At 39.5% G+C, this 17,707-nt stretch overlaps 1 protein-coding gene across 1 annotated transcript in view; it reads right to left on the reverse strand.

Annotated features, from left to right (window-relative positions):
* Nucleotides 1-17,707, reverse strand: part of ARHGAP26 (Rho GTPase activating protein 26) — a 516,697-nt gene that overhangs the window by 321,836 nt on the left and 177,154 nt on the right. Inside the window, exons 9-10 of the mRNA XM_027841739.1 lie at nucleotides 15,108-15,208; nucleotides 11,053-11,147 (exon numbers count right to left, since the gene is read on the reverse strand). Coding sequence (XP_027697540.1) covers nucleotides 11,053-11,147; nucleotides 15,108-15,208 — 196 coding nt within the window. The remainder of the gene's footprint in view (nucleotides 1-11,052; nucleotides 11,148-15,107; nucleotides 15,209-17,707) is intronic.

Raw genomic sequence — 17,707 nt, forward strand, 5'->3', positions numbered from 1 at the left:
AAGACTGGACAAGAGATTTAAAGCGGGAGGGACCAAGTCTGGTATAAAACCCTCATCTGATAGGAAAGCAAAAGGAGGCTGAGTAACTTGGTCAAGTTCACAAAGGTGGGAGGGGGATGTTGGCTACAATAATGCCTTCTCCTGTCTCTTTGACTTTTACATTTTGTTGGTATTGTTCATTCATTTTCAGTCGTATTCGATGTTGTATGACCCCATTTAGGGTTTTCTTGGCAAACATACTGCAGTGGTTCCCCATTTTCTTCTCCAGCTCATTTTACAGATGAGGGAATTGAAGAAAACAGGGTTAAGTGACTTGACCAGGGTCACACAGCTAGTAAGTGTCTTGAGGCCAGATTTGAACTCAGAAGGTGAGCCTTCCCAGTACTCTACCTACTGCACCATCTATTGCCCCAAACTTTAACTTTTTAAACTTTAGCTCATTTACATTCATTAATTTCTGTTGTTACTGCTGTTTTAGGATGGGCTTTCTTTTTTCCTTTTGATTCAGAACTGTGATTTCATAGGTGTGGGTACCAATACCAGTTTTTGATGTGACATCCATCTATATACCACAGCTTATATAGATAAGAATTTTTCTCATAATGTCCTTTATGTATTTTGTGTGCATGTCCTCACTGCCCATTTAGAAGCCTGAAGAATCATGAATATAAAGGAAAAGAAATTCCAGACAGCACTAGAAAAAGTCATGACATCCATTAAGTGTCTGCAGAAGCTAATGTTCAAAATCAGGATAATGAAGTCTCAAGCTCTGTTATATGATAAAGTTCGCCTGCCTTGGGACAGATAACATTCTCTCTTTCAGAAAGCTGCTCCTGATTTCTTCTAAATGCAGAACTGAATGAGGCAAATCAACAGATTTGAAATAAGGCCATAGACAGGACTAGCAGAACCAGGAAAGATCTTCATTCCACATTTTTCCCCCACAAGCTTCAGACTGTATTTCACTCCCCACACTTTTAGCCAGTCTTTCAGGGGCCCTTAACCTAAGGGCCTATGAACTTGTTTTTTTGTACTTCAAAATAATCGATTTCCTCTGTGATTCTGTTTTATTTTTTACATTTAACGACATTATTCTGGAAAGGAGTCCATGACACAAAAAAAGACTAAGAATCCCTAGTCTATCGTAATACTGATTATGCAGACAGTGGCAAAACTGTCAGCTCAACTTGTAAGCTTCTTGAGGAAAGGAACTGCTTTTTTTTCTTCCCTTTACACCCTCAGCATCTGGTAAAGTGTCTTTATACCTAGCAGGCACTTAATAAACATTAACTATACTACAATATGAGTTCTGGCTGTCCTTGATATGTGAGTAGTTACTCATGATCATAAACAGATTTGTTGTTGTTGTCGTTTTTTAGGTGGTTTTGTGTGTGTGTGTGTGTGTGTGTGTGTGTTTTTTAATGCACTGTGGTACAGTGGAAAGAGCACAGAAGTTGGAGATTTGGAATTTGAGACAATAGGTTTAAATCTTAGACCTGTCACTACATGCCTGAGCTTGGACAAATCACTTAATCAGTCACTTCTGAACAGAAGCATGTATTACAGACCACTGACCTGCCAATAAATCAAGACATAAATTTTTGCAGGAACAAAAAATTAGGTATAAAATAGAGATAAGGCAAAGCCATAAGTATGAGGGTTAAGATATGTTGTGTCAGTGAAAAATCATTTCCTCTTCTCTGGTTAGTAAAGTTTTCATAAAAGAGGCAAGACTCAGGAAGTTGTTTTAATGAAGGGTAAGATGTGTAGTTAAGTAGGAAGGTAAAGTATGCTAGTCACACTGAAACTCTATTTAAAAACAATGAAAGTGAGAAACAGTCTTGAATGATTGATAGAGGTCTAGCCTTGGAGTTAGGAAGACCAGCGTCCAAGGGCTCCATCTGACATATACTAATTTTATAGCTAACTCAATCTCCAAGTGCCCCAGGAAACGTTAGAAGACTCTTAAGTTATAAATGAAGCTGAACTGGCGTACGGTTTCCAAAAAGGAAGGTTCCCACACTGAAACAATGTGAGAGTAGAACCAATGTAATGGAAAGGTGAGATGAAATAGCTTGAGTAAGCCTTTCTAGACATAGGGGAAAAGACAACCTAGGAAGAAAAAGAAATGTAAACTACTTAAGGCAGATTTGGGGAAGATTTTTGGAGGGAGGAATTATCCTGAATTAAAGCAGAAATCAAGCTTATTATAAGCTCCCAAGAAAGAGTGAGCCTGGTTCAGGCTTTGGCAAAAATAAATCAAACAAACAAAAATACACACACACACACAACTAGTATCTACACATACATACATACACAGACACAAAATCTATTGTTTATATAGAAAATATATACATAAAAAATATATAGACAAAATGTATTCTGTTTACATAGAAGTTATATACATAACAAAACAAAATATATCTACACAAAATATATTCTGTTAGTTTAGAATATACATATAAAACAAAATATATATACACAAAATATATTCTGTTCATATACAAAATACTAACAGAAGAGAAGCAGAAAGAATAATAATGATACTAATACTACTAATAATTATTATTAAGAACTTACTATATGTCAGGCACTATGTTAAGTGCTTTACAATAATTATCTCATTTGATCATCACAATAATACTGGGAGGGAGGTGCTGTTATCACCTCCACTTTACAGATAAAACATATCAAATAGTGGTTAAGTGACTTGTCCAGACTCACACCGCTAGTAAATGTCTGAGGCCACATTTGAACTCAGATCTTCCTGGCTTAAGGCTCAGCGCTCTATACATTGCACCAGCTTGAGATAGTGGTCCACATATACACAACAGCTATTTAGACAGAGTCAAGGATAGCTATGGACAGGCCAAAGAAGAAAAACATCTCAGAAAATGATTATAAATCTTTTTTTTGTTGTAGTTTGGGGATGAGTAGGGACAAAAGTGAGGCTAACCAGGGAAAGGAAGAAATAGGCAAGAAACAAAGAAGACAGATACACAGTTCTTCATTTACCCTACTTAACTTGAGTTGGAGATGAAACCTGAGTTTCAAGGTGTCTTAAAGAGAATACCATAAAGGATTCAACACAAAGGGAGAAAGTTCGGGCATACAGAAAGATTCGTGTGTTTGGCTTCATAAAAAGCCAAATTCTAAGGGACAGAAAACACTAGTGGTGAATGTTCCAACTGTCAGAACTATTAGAATAAAATGATATGGGAAATTCTACACTCAGACAGTTGCCAATATCTATCTCTCCATCCTTTCCCCGTCTTCCTCTGATATACCAGTCCTTAGTGCCTAGTTTGCAGCATACAGATGTCTGCCTTTTCCTTCTAGCTCTTCCTCAAGTACAGAATTCTGTCAGAACCATTCAGCCCAATAGAAAGAAAGCAGAGCGCTCAAATTGCTTCCTTCTCCTCTCCCATAAACACCACACACAGGAGACTGTGCTGTGCCCATATATCAAAAAGGAGCTCTCCATTTCTATTATTTTCCATATGGCTTTGGTGGCCCCTCCTGAAACACATGGGAGAAAATGCCCATGTGTCACTTACATCTGTGAGAAATTTCTTAAAAATAAACAAATTCAGTAAGGCTGTCTGAGGGCTACACCCCTGATTCTTTAGCTTAAACAAATATTTTCTCAACATTATGCTCATTATTCCCATAAGATACTAAATAGTGAGTGAATTATGCAAAACAAAAGCAGATACATGTGGAGGCAATGTATTAAGTGAAGAACAGGAACTGAAGTGCCATTACTACTAAAGGTTTATTTTAGTGAGAAGAGCCTTTTTGTTCATAAAGGTTTTTGTGTTGAAGCAACGAGGTATAGGGGTAGGGGTGTGGTGGTCAGAATTCTGGACTCCAGCTTTGTCTTATACTAGGCCAAGGAACATAAGACAATGTGATGGAGTAAAGGCCAATCAAAGTGTAGTCAGGAGACCTGGATTCAAATTTTATGCATGTGTGACAGAGCACGGCCCTGAAGTCAGGAGGACCTGAGTTCAAATCCAGCCTCAGACCAAACACTTAGTAGCTGTGTGACCTTGGCCAAGTCACTTAACCCCAATTGCCTTAAAAAAAAATTTATGCATGTGATCTCAGTGAAGTATTTAATCTGGTCTTCAGTTTCTCCATCTCTAAAACTGGGGGATGAGTACCCCTGCAGGGCAGTGTGCCTGCTAAACTAAATAGCCTTTAAGGGCCTTTCCAGTCCTGACAGTCTATATCTCTCTAAATAGAGAAGGGCCTTAACTGCCACACAGAGGGCTTATCTGTGTCTGGAGGTAATGGTCACTGAAGTTTAGTGAACAGAGGAATAATTAAACACTGGAAATGTGGTTTAGAAAAACCACTAAGCTCACTGCGTGGAGATAGTTGAGGCTGGCAGACCTATTCCACAGGAGACCAGTTCTTCAAAATATAGCCCAGGTGACAGGTAAGAAAACTAGGTTGATGGATGCAATCACAGAAAATACTAAATCCAATTCTGAATAACCATGAAGTTATTGAGAGCCCAGCTGTTCAGGACTGTGCTAGGTGCTTTTGGAGAAACACAAAAGGAATTGAAGACATGGGTTAGCAACACATTACTGGCAAGATGAATACTTCCCTTTAAGTTACGAAAAAGAATAACAAAGTTTTGAGTGACATGTTTGTCAAAAAAAAATTGTTATCTCAGGCTAGAGAGAGAGAAGATCAAGTGAGGTTAGAGTTCCACTATAATATTTGCATTACCCAGACTACAAGACTACATCTGGGGTATGATGTTCTGTTCTAGATGCCACATTTTAAGAGGGATATTGACAAATTGGCAGGAAGCCATCAAGTAGATTGAAAATGTTAAAATGTTGTCAAGACTTGCATAACAATCCATTTTCATCAGCAGCAACAGAACTAACACATTTGGCCCCTAATAGGAGGAATCTAAATTGGTATTTAAGGTGGCAGTCAGGAAGAAAAGCTGGATCAGACCAAGCACATACCTTAGAAATCCATGCTGGGGGTAACACAACCTCGAACACACCAAAGATAATTTTAGAAGTTATCTCAGGAGATAAAAGAAAATGTTGTTTTTTCCACCAATGACAATGTGATTGTACCCAAAAAGTGATCAAAAGAACAATAAATGTCTCTTAATCAGCAAAAATTTATTAATTTCTGCAATGTGCCAGACATTGTGTGTATGGAAGGCACTGGGGATACAAGGACAAAAGTACAATAGAGTTCCTGCCCTCAAGAAGCTTACAGTCTAGAAGGGGAAGTCATGATACATATATACAGAAGAGGGACTGAAGAGATGAGAAAAGGCTTCCTATAGAAAGTGAGACTTGGGTTAAGACTTTAAAGGCAAACTGGGATTCTGAGAAGTGGAAGTGAGGAAAGAATGCATTCCAGGTATGGAGGACAGCCAGTGCAAATGTATGGAGGAAGGAGATGACTATTGTGTATGAAGCAAAATAAAACCAATTGGGCTGGACTGTGCATGGAGGGAAGTAATGAGACATTAGACAGGGAAAGTAAATTGGATCTTAAATGCCAAACACATAGCTTTATATTTCATTCTAAGGGTAAAAGGGAATTTAGTGACTAGGGTAATAATGGTCAGACTAGACATGTTCTTTGAAAAAGTCAGTGGCAGGGGCAGCTAGGTGGTGCTGTGGATAAAGCACCAGCCCTGGAGTCAGAAGGACCTGAGTTCAAATCCGGCTTCAGACATCTGACACTTACTAGCTGTGAGACCCTGGGCAAGTCACTTAATTCCATTGCCCAGCAAAAAACAAACAAACAAAAAAGTCATTGGCAATTGTGGAGGGTAGATTAAAGTAAGGAGAGACTTGAGGCTAGAAGACCTATTCCACAGGAGGACTCCTATGAGTCCTATGATATAGTCCAGGCGACAGGTAACTAAACTAGGTTGGTAGCTATGGGAGTGAAGGGCATGAAACTGAGAAATGCAGTAAGGATGTAGCAAGGGTAAGATTTGACAGCTGATTAGACATGCAAATTATTCTCTAGAGTAGACAGACCACATCCTTATATTCAAACAACTGTCTGAAAATATCCTACCTTGTCCTGTCTGCTTGCTGATTACAAAAGAATAAGTTTAGAAGCATTTGACCCAATAGAACAGAACAGCCTTAATGGTTGCTTAAACAAGAAGTCTCTCAGGCATACATTAAGGTCATATATAAATGCTGATTAAATGGGTCAGGAAAACCTGGGTTCAAGTCCCACTTCTGTCATATACTGGCACTATATATGGGCAAGTCATTTAATCGCTCAAAGTATTAGGCAGCTCTCTGAGACCATAAGACCATGAATAGGTGCCAATCTATAGCGGTAAAGGAAATTTCCACATTAATATAACAATGAAATTAGAGGTCCAGTCCACAAGAAAAGAAGGTTAGGCTCTAGAGATGCAAAGATGGCCAGATCTATAATGGCAGACCTAACCATCTACATGGGAAAACTAACAAATAGTAGATGATCTTTTTTTGTTCATATATATATTTTGGGACGTTCACACATGTTGAATGAGTTCATACTCAAAAGAGAAGGTTGTTTTTTTTAAAGGGGTTACAAGCTGACGTTAAAGCAATCTGTAAGTAAGTTCCTTCTGAAACAGAGGCTGGATTTCAGGGATGTTACAGAAAAGACTTTTCCATTAGGCAGTAAGTCAGACTGTCTAACATGAGACACTTTCCCCGCTTTCCCCACTTCTTCCACTGGACTCTCCAGGCATTGTTTGAAGAAAGGGAAGGGTGTGGGACTAAACGGTAACCACAAAGAAGACAAACCACTTACCAATGGTGAAAAAAGCACCCTCAAAAACGTACCGTTGGAGAGAAGTTAAGCACAGCTGAACCCAGAACCCACAATATTTCTCTTGCCCGGAACCAGAAAGATCTTAGTGTCTATTTTCTCACCTCAGATATTCAAAAAAATCTGCAATCTCATCAATTTGGGAGTCCACTCCAACGAGGCAAAGAGCAACCTATTCCCACCTGCCTCTCTCAACTCTTGTTCATGTGCTTCCCACAGAGTTTGACCCAGTAAGTCCACCCAAAGAGCAGAAGCCCTTCCTCAACTCCCCCACTCCCATCCCCACATCACAAAGGTAGCAGTGATGCCGTCTGGCTGTCCACCTGGCATCCCTCACTCCTGCCATGAAGTCAGTCCACCTTATCTCCCTATCTTACAATTCCCTCTCCTGTTCTAGTTTCTAGACAATGGAAACAAAATGACTAGTTCTCTTCTTTTGGTCCAAGGAGTAAAGACTAATAGAATTGCCCGCAATATATTACAGTGCAGTATAAGGTAGATAATTGATCAACATAATTACTTTTCCCCTCTCCATTTTTTTCCTAACCACGCCATTCTCCTCTACTAACTTGATCCATCTGGATGCAAATTTAGCACTAAAAATAGAAGGACTTATCCAAAGTTACAAAATGCAAGAGGAAAAAGCCAAACCCAGCTCAGTGCCCTTTCTATCATGTCATAACGTAAAACTGAAAGGATTTCAACGGAAAGGTGATTGTCCTTGACTTTGTAATCCTTAGAATGAACACAAAATGATAATTCCAGAATGGATATACATTCAAGAGTGGCACCTTCCACTTAAATATCTTTCTAAAGCATTTAAAAAATTTTACCTTTTTCATCACACACACAGAGTTTTCTATTCCTAGCAGTGGAATTTTCCTCCAGAAACTGTATCACTCTTCTCCACATGGAGAGAGTAAAATTAACACAAATTTGGGCCCCTTTCCCAAGCCCTACCTCCACTTAAGATACAAGAAGGATGAATATAATATTCTAAGATACTCTTGAGAATCCAGTAAATAACTTTATAACTTGCTTTCTTCTCTGGATGGACCAACACTCTCCTGAAGCCTTGTAGTCTTGAGTCTGATAAGTTTGACAGAACTTATCAGAATAAACAGGACAATATTGGTTAGTAGAAAGAGTACTAGTCTTGGAGTCAGAAGGTCGAGTTTTGAATGCTGGCTCTGTTATTATGACACCTAGGTGATCTTGGGCAAGTCACTTAAACTCTTTGTCTGTACCTCAGTTTCCTCACTTGTAAAATGAACCAGTTCAGACCACCTTTAAATCCCCCATGATCCTCAAAGTCAAAAGAGAACAGCATTTAAACTAGAAACCCTGACGTCAACCAGAACAGATGTCTAAGTTCAGCACGTGAAATTTAGCCACAATTCACATTTCTATCACGGCGCTATGAAAATACACAAAAAGCTTTCCCAACAACCACCCATGATGTAAAGATCACTTGGTAAAATCTTAATGCAACATATTATGGCTAGTACCTTACACAATCAATGCACCCTCGTGATCATTTTGGCTCTCTAAGGTGTTGTTTACAACAGCTATCCCTTCTTATTTTCTCCTTTTACTGCTCTCTCTTTACTCTAGCTTCTTAAGCTACATAACTCCTCCTATCAAATCCTACACATAAAAAGGGACTTGGTCAGAAATCTCTGAGGATAAGTCCAGGGGTTATAGGCAAGCGGCTAGTGGAAGACAAAAGCAGCTTTCATCTCCTTCTTGCTGAACTGCATCTTGGGGGGAAAGAACTAGATTCTTACAAGATAAAGGGACCCAGAGTTGCCAGTGACAACTGCAAATGGAATGTCTTTTGCTTCCTAGCCCCTTCCTAATATGTGAGGAAACTACAAAAATATACAGGGCAGGCAGAAGGAGGAAAAAAAAAAACCACACAGACAAATATAGGATACTTGGAGATATCTGTCACAGAATTCTACAATTCCCTCTTCTTTAATAGAAGGGGACACAGGGAGTCTCATTCTGAGTGACTATTGAAAGACACTGCCATGACCTGCTAAAAGAGGTGAGAGAAGAAAATAGATTTCCCGGACCCGCTCCAGGATATTCATTCAATTCAACACATTTTCTCTTGGTCTATAATTGGGACATTCTAAGCTTTTGTGGGTCTTGTAAGTACTCAGGAAGGGGAGAAGGTGCTAGGAAGCATTGGCAAGGGTGGAAATGAGAGGCGCCACAGAGAGTTTTAATTACCTAAAAAACAACTCCCCACAAGCCGTGGCAACTTTTGAAGACACAGTGAACACAGTGATTCTTCTCAGAACTGAATCTTTGAATTGGCTTCCATCCCATTCAAGAGCCAGAGGGCAAAGCCATGCAAATAATCACAAGGAGAACTGATAGATCTGACCTAGATCAAACATCTGGTCAAACTAATACACCATCAACACTGGTCAGGCTAAGAAACACCATGTGAGGAGGACCTTATTTAAAAACTCCAACATTAACCATTCTGAATGCCATGCTCAGAATAAACAAAGTTATCTACAATTAAATATTAAAAAGAACCATCACTTAGAACCTGCTTCAAGGCAAGAAGAATCAAATGCTCTTGGACCTTAGGGAGACTTTCTGGCCCTATCACTCTCCATCAAACAAACAAACCCCCCCACATTACTAGAAAGACTTCTTACATTTTACAAAAAGCAGTGACTTTTCTTCTTCATCTTTAATCATAACACATTTAAGGAATGTGTAAGACAGTCTTAAGTGCAAATGTTAGTTTGACATGCTGAGTAGAAAAAGCAGGCTGATAATTATGTGACATTAGTGGCAAGGTGTCACACTACAAAGCATGGAAAAGAAAGGCATATCAAAATCTGCAAGCATACTCAGGAACAGACTCCAATCTTCCTTCAGTTTCAAGGACTCTCTAGAACTGGGAAAGGTTGGCAAAATATGTAAAGAAGCCAGCAGGCTACACGTGTTGCCTGGCCAAGGGGCAGAGCCTTTCAAGAGCAGCAAGTATAAATAATAAGCAATAATAAATAAATAAGACAATCTCTGGTACAAGTATGACTACTATGAGAGAAGTCCCCTCGATAGTTGAGGATCTCCATGCTGAAAAATCTAGAGGAAGCTGAAATAAACTCAACACATGGGATTTCTTGAAAGAATTAACAGTTGCCAAGGAAAGCGTCCTAAGGAATTGGAATGCTGTCAAGATTAACTTAAGAAGATGGAATGGTGTGGCTTAAGGAAGGAATCTTCAGTTTGAGGAATACACCAAGTTTCTCAATACAGGGTCTGAGAATCCACAAGTGGTTTGGTCTCTTCCCTTTGCTTTATCGGTGGCACGTGGCACACTAGTAAGATGTCTTTCACATAAAGCTCTTGTGACTGATTCAGACAACCTGGTTTCACACCCAGGAATTGTCCGATTCTTTCCCCATGTCTTCTTTCTTATATTAACAAGTCTAAAACCACAAACATTTGGTCTAATCATGCCAAGAAAATCAGGTCACTTCTCTTTAAATGTCTGTTCTGAGCATGTAGATGAGTAAAATGCATACCAGAGAACAGAACCTCAAAGCAGGGGAGGGGAAACGTCTAGTGGTTAAGCCTGACACGTGAGGGGAAGTTGGATGGTTTTATAGAGGCTGCTAAGTTGTACATAGGCTGTTCCAAATTGGATTAGGATAGCAGGCGGGGGGAGGGGAGAGAAGGGGGAAAAGTAAAGGAGGGAAAAGGAAAGATGGGGAAAAGAGAAGGAAATGGGAAGAGGAAAAAGGGAGAAAGGAAAGAGGTGATGGGGGAGAGGAAAGAGAAAGGAAGAAAAAAGAGGAAAGGAAAAGAGAGAGAAATGGAAGAAAAAAGGAAAAGTGAAAGAGAAAAAAGGAAGGGAGAGGTAAGAAAGAAATGGGGGAAGAGGGAGAAGGGAGGGGAAAAGGGGAAAGGGAAGAATAAAGGAAGGAGAAGGTAGAAAAATGGAGGGAGGGAGAAGAGAGAAAAGGAAAAGAGACAAAGGGAGGTTATGGAGGAAAGGGAAGAAGGAAGAGAAGGAATGGGAAGCAAAAGGAGGTCAAAGAAATGGATGAAGGTAAAAGGAAAAGAGGGGTGAATGAGGACCGATGTGTGGAGGACAGGTAGGGAGAGACTTTGCAGATTTTGACTACATGGAAACTACAATTGAAACATTAAGTTATTGGACCTCAGAAAGAGAAGACAACTACTCACCTATCTATGGCTTCCACATCAAAGCAAAACCTCTTTTCAATTGAGTCTGTTTTCCGTCGTGTGCATGATTTGAGAATGACTGATTCATCTTCTCCCTAATGAGAAACATAAGGAACATGAAATGAGATGGAGATCTTGGGCCCACCTCTCATCTTCTCTAAAATAAACACTACACAGAAACCTAAACACTCTTTTGATCTTAATTTGCAAATACATTCATGCAAACATTAGTAAATGAATGATCAAAAGATCTTCTGTGGAAGTGACTATGTCTAATTAAAATTCAAGTCAAAGGTACCTCCTTTGGAACCTTAATTATGGGCTGGAATGATAGAGAATGATGGAGGCTTAGAGCTAGAAGGAATCTAAAAGGTCAACTAGTCCAACCCCCTCAACTAACAAATTGATTAACACTAGAAAAGTTAAGTGATATGCCCTTCAGTAATAAATGGCAGAGGTGGGATTTGAACCCAGGTCCTTCGGCTCCAAATCCAACACTCTTTCCACTGTACCTTGCTGCCTCTCAATGAAATGACAGGGAATAATTTTTCACTGGGAATTTAATATCAAGAGGATACTGGAAAGGCCACAGTGCAGTGGGTCTGACATCAAAGGACCTGGGTTCAAGTCTCAGCTTTTCTACTCAATGAGTTTAGGCAAGGCACCAAACCAATCTGGCCTCAGTTTCTTCAGCTGTAAAATGTAGAGTTTAAACAGGATAATTTCGGGTCCCTTCTAGCTCGATATTTATGAAATTGTATGTTAGTTCTAGCACCCAGAAATTCTAGATCTCACTGCAGTTTATAAATATTGATTTGCTAACTTTCATTATGACCTTGAGTGGTAAAAAAGAATAAGCTTTCATTTTTAAAAACTAAAAACCAAAAGAGTCAGATCAATCAATCAATCAACACTTATTATTAAGCACCTACTCTGTGCTATGCACTAGAAACAAACAACCCCAGTGTCATCTTCTTATTCTATCCATTTTATCCAAGTCGCTTTGACCACAAATGAAAACCATTATACGTTATACGAGTCACACAATGCCCATGTGTTAAGAAATGGTCACTGCACCAGAGAAGGAGTCCTGTACATATGGAAATAAATGCTGAAAATCAATTTTATAATGGATTGACAGAGAATGTATGTAGCACAGATAACAGCAAAGAAAGGAAAAATTGGACAGACAGCTTTCAGGGACAGAGTAGGGTTGGGTGTCAAAACAGGAAAGAAAAAAAACCACACACTTGCCTAACTTGCTGATAGAACATAAAAAGTCTTGACAAACTATACTCAAGGTAAGATAAAATTTAAAAACCTATTTCTTGATACCTTGTGGAAGGATCATCACTCAAAGAGAAGGGTCAGGAAAAAGGCAGCTCAAAAGACAGCTCCTATCTGCAAACCTTCTTTTCTCTTGATCTCTTTTGATTTTTGCTTTTTTTATGACCTGATATTAATTCTTCGATTGAATTTATGAACATGGAATTAGGTAAAGCTCAAACCCAATCTTTTCCTCCCAAAGGTTTTTAATGAGTCCTTAGCAATTCTTCAAATGGCTCTGAAAATACCTCCTCCTCCCACAGAGAGTTTCCTGGGTTCTAAAGGAAAAGATTTAGTAAGTGAGCTGAATGTCTGAGCAGGTTGCAGCTCAATGGACAAGGAACAGTTCCCACTTTCCAGGCTCATTTGGTACATTCCTGTGAAATGGAAGAAAATAGGAGAACTAAAAATGGCACATAATGTGGGTGGAGGACGGGAGCTAAGGATGAACGCACCAAATCAGGGGAGTGCCATAGAGGTGATCTGTTCAACTACTGAGAGCTAAAAAAGACTGGCAGAGTCAGAAGAAATTGACATTTTAAGAAATTCTTAGCTAAGAAATGGAGAGAAGATCAATGAAAGAGACAGACATTTTCTTCTGCCATAAATGGATGATAAATGAGGAAAAGTACATAACGATAAACAGAGGGCTGGGATAAGCAGAGATGTAGAAAAAAGCAAGAATTCCAAAGGAAATAGGCCATAAATGGCTCCTCAACATACTCTTTCATTAAACCAGTTTATCACTGAGGGGCTCACAAGAACCATTACATAAAATATACACTGTTACTGGCTTTCCTCTCTGTGGGGGAATTATACTATATATCAGATGGACTAATGGGGGTTGCCCATTAGATCCCAAGGAAAAATAAATCAACAAACAGAACTGTACATGGATTCACTTCTCATAGATTTTATTTCATCCCTCCAAATCCCAGTCTCGTTTGGCTCACATATTATTCAGACCCTATGTTTTGGCCTCTTTAAGCTGCCTTAAAAGCAGTCGCCAAAACTGTCTACTTTCAGAGGACATCTAGCCTCATCATCCTCTTCTCAAAAGCCTATCCTCTCATGTACCCTGAATCTGCCTGACCTTCACATACTGGTGGTCTCTTTACCAGCTGATCCCATAAGAGCTCATGACTATTACTAACTTAACTGCCCCATGGTGTACTCCAATTGCTCCAACTAGGCAAGCTTCCTTCTCACCCTCTTGTTTTGCACAATCTGTAACTCAAACTTTATGCAAGGTCTATCCTTCTAAATGGTTTGTCTAAGCAGATAGGTAGTACAGTGGAAGAGTGTAGAGCCTGGAGTCAGGAAGACCTAAGTTCAAATGCAGCCTCAGACACATACTAGTTGTGTGACCCTGGGTAAGTCACTTAATCTCTACCTACTTCCATTTTCTCAACTGTAAAATGAGGGTTATATCAGTAGCTACCTCTCAGGGTTGTTGTGAAGATCAAACAAGATATTTGCCAAGTGCTTAGCACAGTGCCTGGCACTTAATTAATCCTTCCTTTCTTCTTATAAATTCCTACCATCACCACTATTACTCTTCCTCATCTCATTTGCAGCAAGTCAAAGCTTCTTTCACTTGGTCTACATGCTTTCTGTACCATGTAGTAATTCCCTAACCCACTACTAGCATCACAGAGCTCTAAAGCCTCCTTGGTTCCCCTCTCTCGACCCATCTAAATCTTTCTACATTCATATCTCCAAACCAAGTTTTGTCTTTTGTTCTTTTGCCACACTTTAGTTAGAGAACACACCTCACCTTTGTGTTACCTAGCACCATCCCCAAACAGCCCACAAGAGTTTCACTTTTTTTTTTTTTGGGAGAATTGCCTAAGACAGACTTTTGTTACTTCTCTGCCTGCTAAATGAATTATCTGCTCAAGCTCCATAAAAAAGTTATGCACAGAATTTTATTGCTATAGTCTATAGTGAACACCCATTCCATCCATGGTGAGAAGCTGATTATCAGTTAAGTCTCACAACCCACCCAAAACTACAGGTATAAGGTTAAAAGAAATGAGATCAAATCTAAAGGAAATCACCTCACCACTGCCCCCCCCCAAAAAAGTCTGCTCTACCAAAGGTGCATTAATGTGCCTATTTTAACAACTTTGAAAGAGTTAAGAATACTGATCAATGCAATGGCCAAACACAATTCCAGAGTACCAAAGATAATGAGTGTCACCCTCTTTTGTTTTAGAGAATAAGACGTACATTTTTGGACAGAGTAATATAGGAATTTAATTCCTACCCCACCACCTCACCACCACCACGACCACCTCAATCCCCCACCCTTCAACCCCTAGCCCCCAGGCTGAAGAAAAAAAAAAAGTTGTTTCTCTGAAAGCAAAAGGAAAAAAAAAATAGAAAAGATGCACAATTAAAGAGGGAACAATGTAAGTTTATTCACCTGAAATCCTTTGTGATTAACCTCACAGAGATTTTCAAGCAAATACATTCTACTGAGGCAAAAAATAATGCTGTCCTTTATGCAAGAAAATGACTACGGAGGCATGTGCTTTAACTTGCTTGTCCAGGCATGGAAATGTTGCTCTGCCTTCCAATATCCTTTTGGCAAAGGGTACAGGGTTGAGTTGGCCACGGAATAGGGTAAGCTAAGTAACCTACATAGGGATCAACTTCATGGCCATGGTGGCCAACTAAACACCACCTCTAGAGAGCTAATATGATTTAAAAACAAACAGACTCACCCCCTTTCCTCCTGATTTCTGGTCAAAGGGCACCATGGTGATCCTTTTGGATTCCCGCTGGTATGTACAATAGTGCTTCACCCAAGAAGTGCCAAAGTGACCTACAACAGAACACCTTCTTGTAAATCTTGTACAGACCTAATAAATGCTGAAAACCACAAATTAACATTATGTTGTATTATATTTTTATTTATTTTATTAAGCATTTCCCAGTTATATTTCAATCTGGTTCCTGTCACCCATGGATGACTCCCCCTGCTGCTTTATTTACAGAAAAACATACATATTCACATTCACAAATATAACCCTCTGTTTCAGACTATAGAAGTTTCTCTGCCATAGAAATGAGACCAAATCAGGTAATTATTTCATCTCCACTCCAATGAATAGATAATATTCAATGTGGATACACCCTTAGGCAGCCAGATGGCACAGTAGATAAGAGTACTGGGCCTACAGTCAGAAAGACTTTAGTACAAATCCAGTCTCAGACACTTACTAGATATGTGACCCTGACCAAATCATTTCACCACTGCCTGCCTCAGTTTCTCCATCGGTAAAATGAGGATAAAAGCACCTACCTCACAAGGTAGATGTGAAGATGAAATGAAATATTTGTAAAGCACTCTATGCAAACCTTTAAAGTATTATATAAATGCTACCTGTTGTTACCATCACCATCATCACCATCATCTTCACTACCAACACCACTACTCCTACTCCTCCTCTTCCTCAAAGAATGGAAATCACAGCCCATCCATTCCTGCCCATATTGTATGACTCATGTCCATGTCCTCCCATAAAGCAAAAATCAGAAACACTTCCTGGTGTTCCTTAGGGATCAATATAAGATTTTTCCCTCCAAGTCATTAAACTGTGTTTTTTTTTAAGATCTAAAAGTACTAAGGTTTCCTTGGGGAATTCATTCATTCATTGGACATTTACTGAGCTTCAATGATGTGTCAGATGCTGTACTAGTACATTGCAAAATTATTAAATTAATTCACTTGGTTGCACATTATTCCAGTACTGATGTCTCCAGTTTTCATTCCCTGACCAAAGAGAAGATCGGGTGGGATAAGATTATGCAGCCACCCCCAGACTTTCCTCCCCTAGGTCTCCCTAACTTGGAGTGTGCCTCTTCCATTCTCTGCACAGCCTCTCTGCAGTTATTTTCTGTAGCAATAACTTAAGTTGTAACATTAGAGATGCTCCCTGGATCCTGACCCCAGATTTCTACTTCACCTGGACGTAAAGTAACTTTAAAGAGATAAGAAGAACAATCAAAGAGAACTCCTTGGCTATCAGCTACCTCTTTCTTCCAATCCTGATAAGCCCATTTCTTTCAAGATGCAGGAACCCTGGAAGGTCTCATGACCTGGGTCTCAACCTCTCGATTCTCAGCATTTTAACCCTCTTCTCTTCATACTACAAAGTAGTCTCCATGGACTTCTTACCCTCTGCAATCTGATCTTTAAAATCATTGGAAACTTGGAAGTTCTGAGAAATCTCACCCCCAACACCCCCCCCCCCCCAATCAATTGCCATGCATTCTTCTTTCTCACACAGCCACAACCTAAGCTTGGGCCTTCATAACTTTTGGCTTAAATAATGACAGTAGCCTCCCACCCGGTCTCCCTACCTCACTCCAATTTCTCCCCATTCCAGTCCATTCTCCACACAGCTATCAAAGCAATTTCCTAAACTGGGAGTGATGTCACCATTGCCCCCACATTGAACTCCAGTAGCTCTCTATAACCTCCAAGCACAAATATAAACTTCTATGTCTGGCACCTAAATCCTGCTGTCACAGCTTGGCCCTATCCATCTTTCCAGATGAATTACACATTATTCACCTTCACATACACTCTACAATCCAGTCAAACTGTCTTTCTTACTGTACCTCACACTGGAATAAAACTCTAGCTTAGGTGTGGCTTAAATTAGGTACCTAATTTGAGCATTACAATAACTGTAAAACAGGTTCTATAGTTATTATTACCCCAATTTCAGAGAAGAGGAAACTGAGGCACAGACAAATAAAGGGACTTAACCCGTGGCCATATACCTAGGAAATGTGAGAGGCAGAATTTGAACCAAGGTCTCACTTCATGTCGAGCAACCTATATAAGTATTTGCATGGGAATTCCTTTCAGTATGTCTTTGAACTCGTCAGGGTATGTATTCCCTCTATTAATACAGAACATAATCTATTGTGGACATAGACATGGAAGGGACATTAGCTTATCTAGTCCAATTCCTCCATTTTACAGATGACAAAAATGAGGCTCAGACAGGTGAAGTGATTTTGTCTGTCCAAGGCCACACAAATAGTCAGTGGAGACCCTCTGACTCAGTTCTTTACACTGTATTTTAGCTTTTTAGGCTAATGCCTTTTTCTCAAGTATTATCTCCTATTCCTCCTTATGTGCTATGTTTTACTTAATTTGGACTGTTTGCCAATTTCCAAAGTTAAAAAACAAAACAAAACTGGGCTGAAGTTCTAAGCTCTATCATTTACTGTAAGTATAGCTTTAGTAAATCATTTCCCCTCCCTTGGCCTCAGTTTCCCTGTTTGTAAATGAGACAGTTGGAAAATA

This window comes from Vombatus ursinus, unplaced genomic scaffold (assembly GCF_900497805.2).
Source record: "Vombatus ursinus unplaced genomic scaffold, bare-nosed wombat genome assembly UNPS02014863.1, whole genome shotgun sequence".
In the NCBI taxonomy this organism is placed as follows: Eukaryota; Metazoa; Chordata; class Mammalia; order Diprotodontia; family Vombatidae; genus Vombatus; species Vombatus ursinus.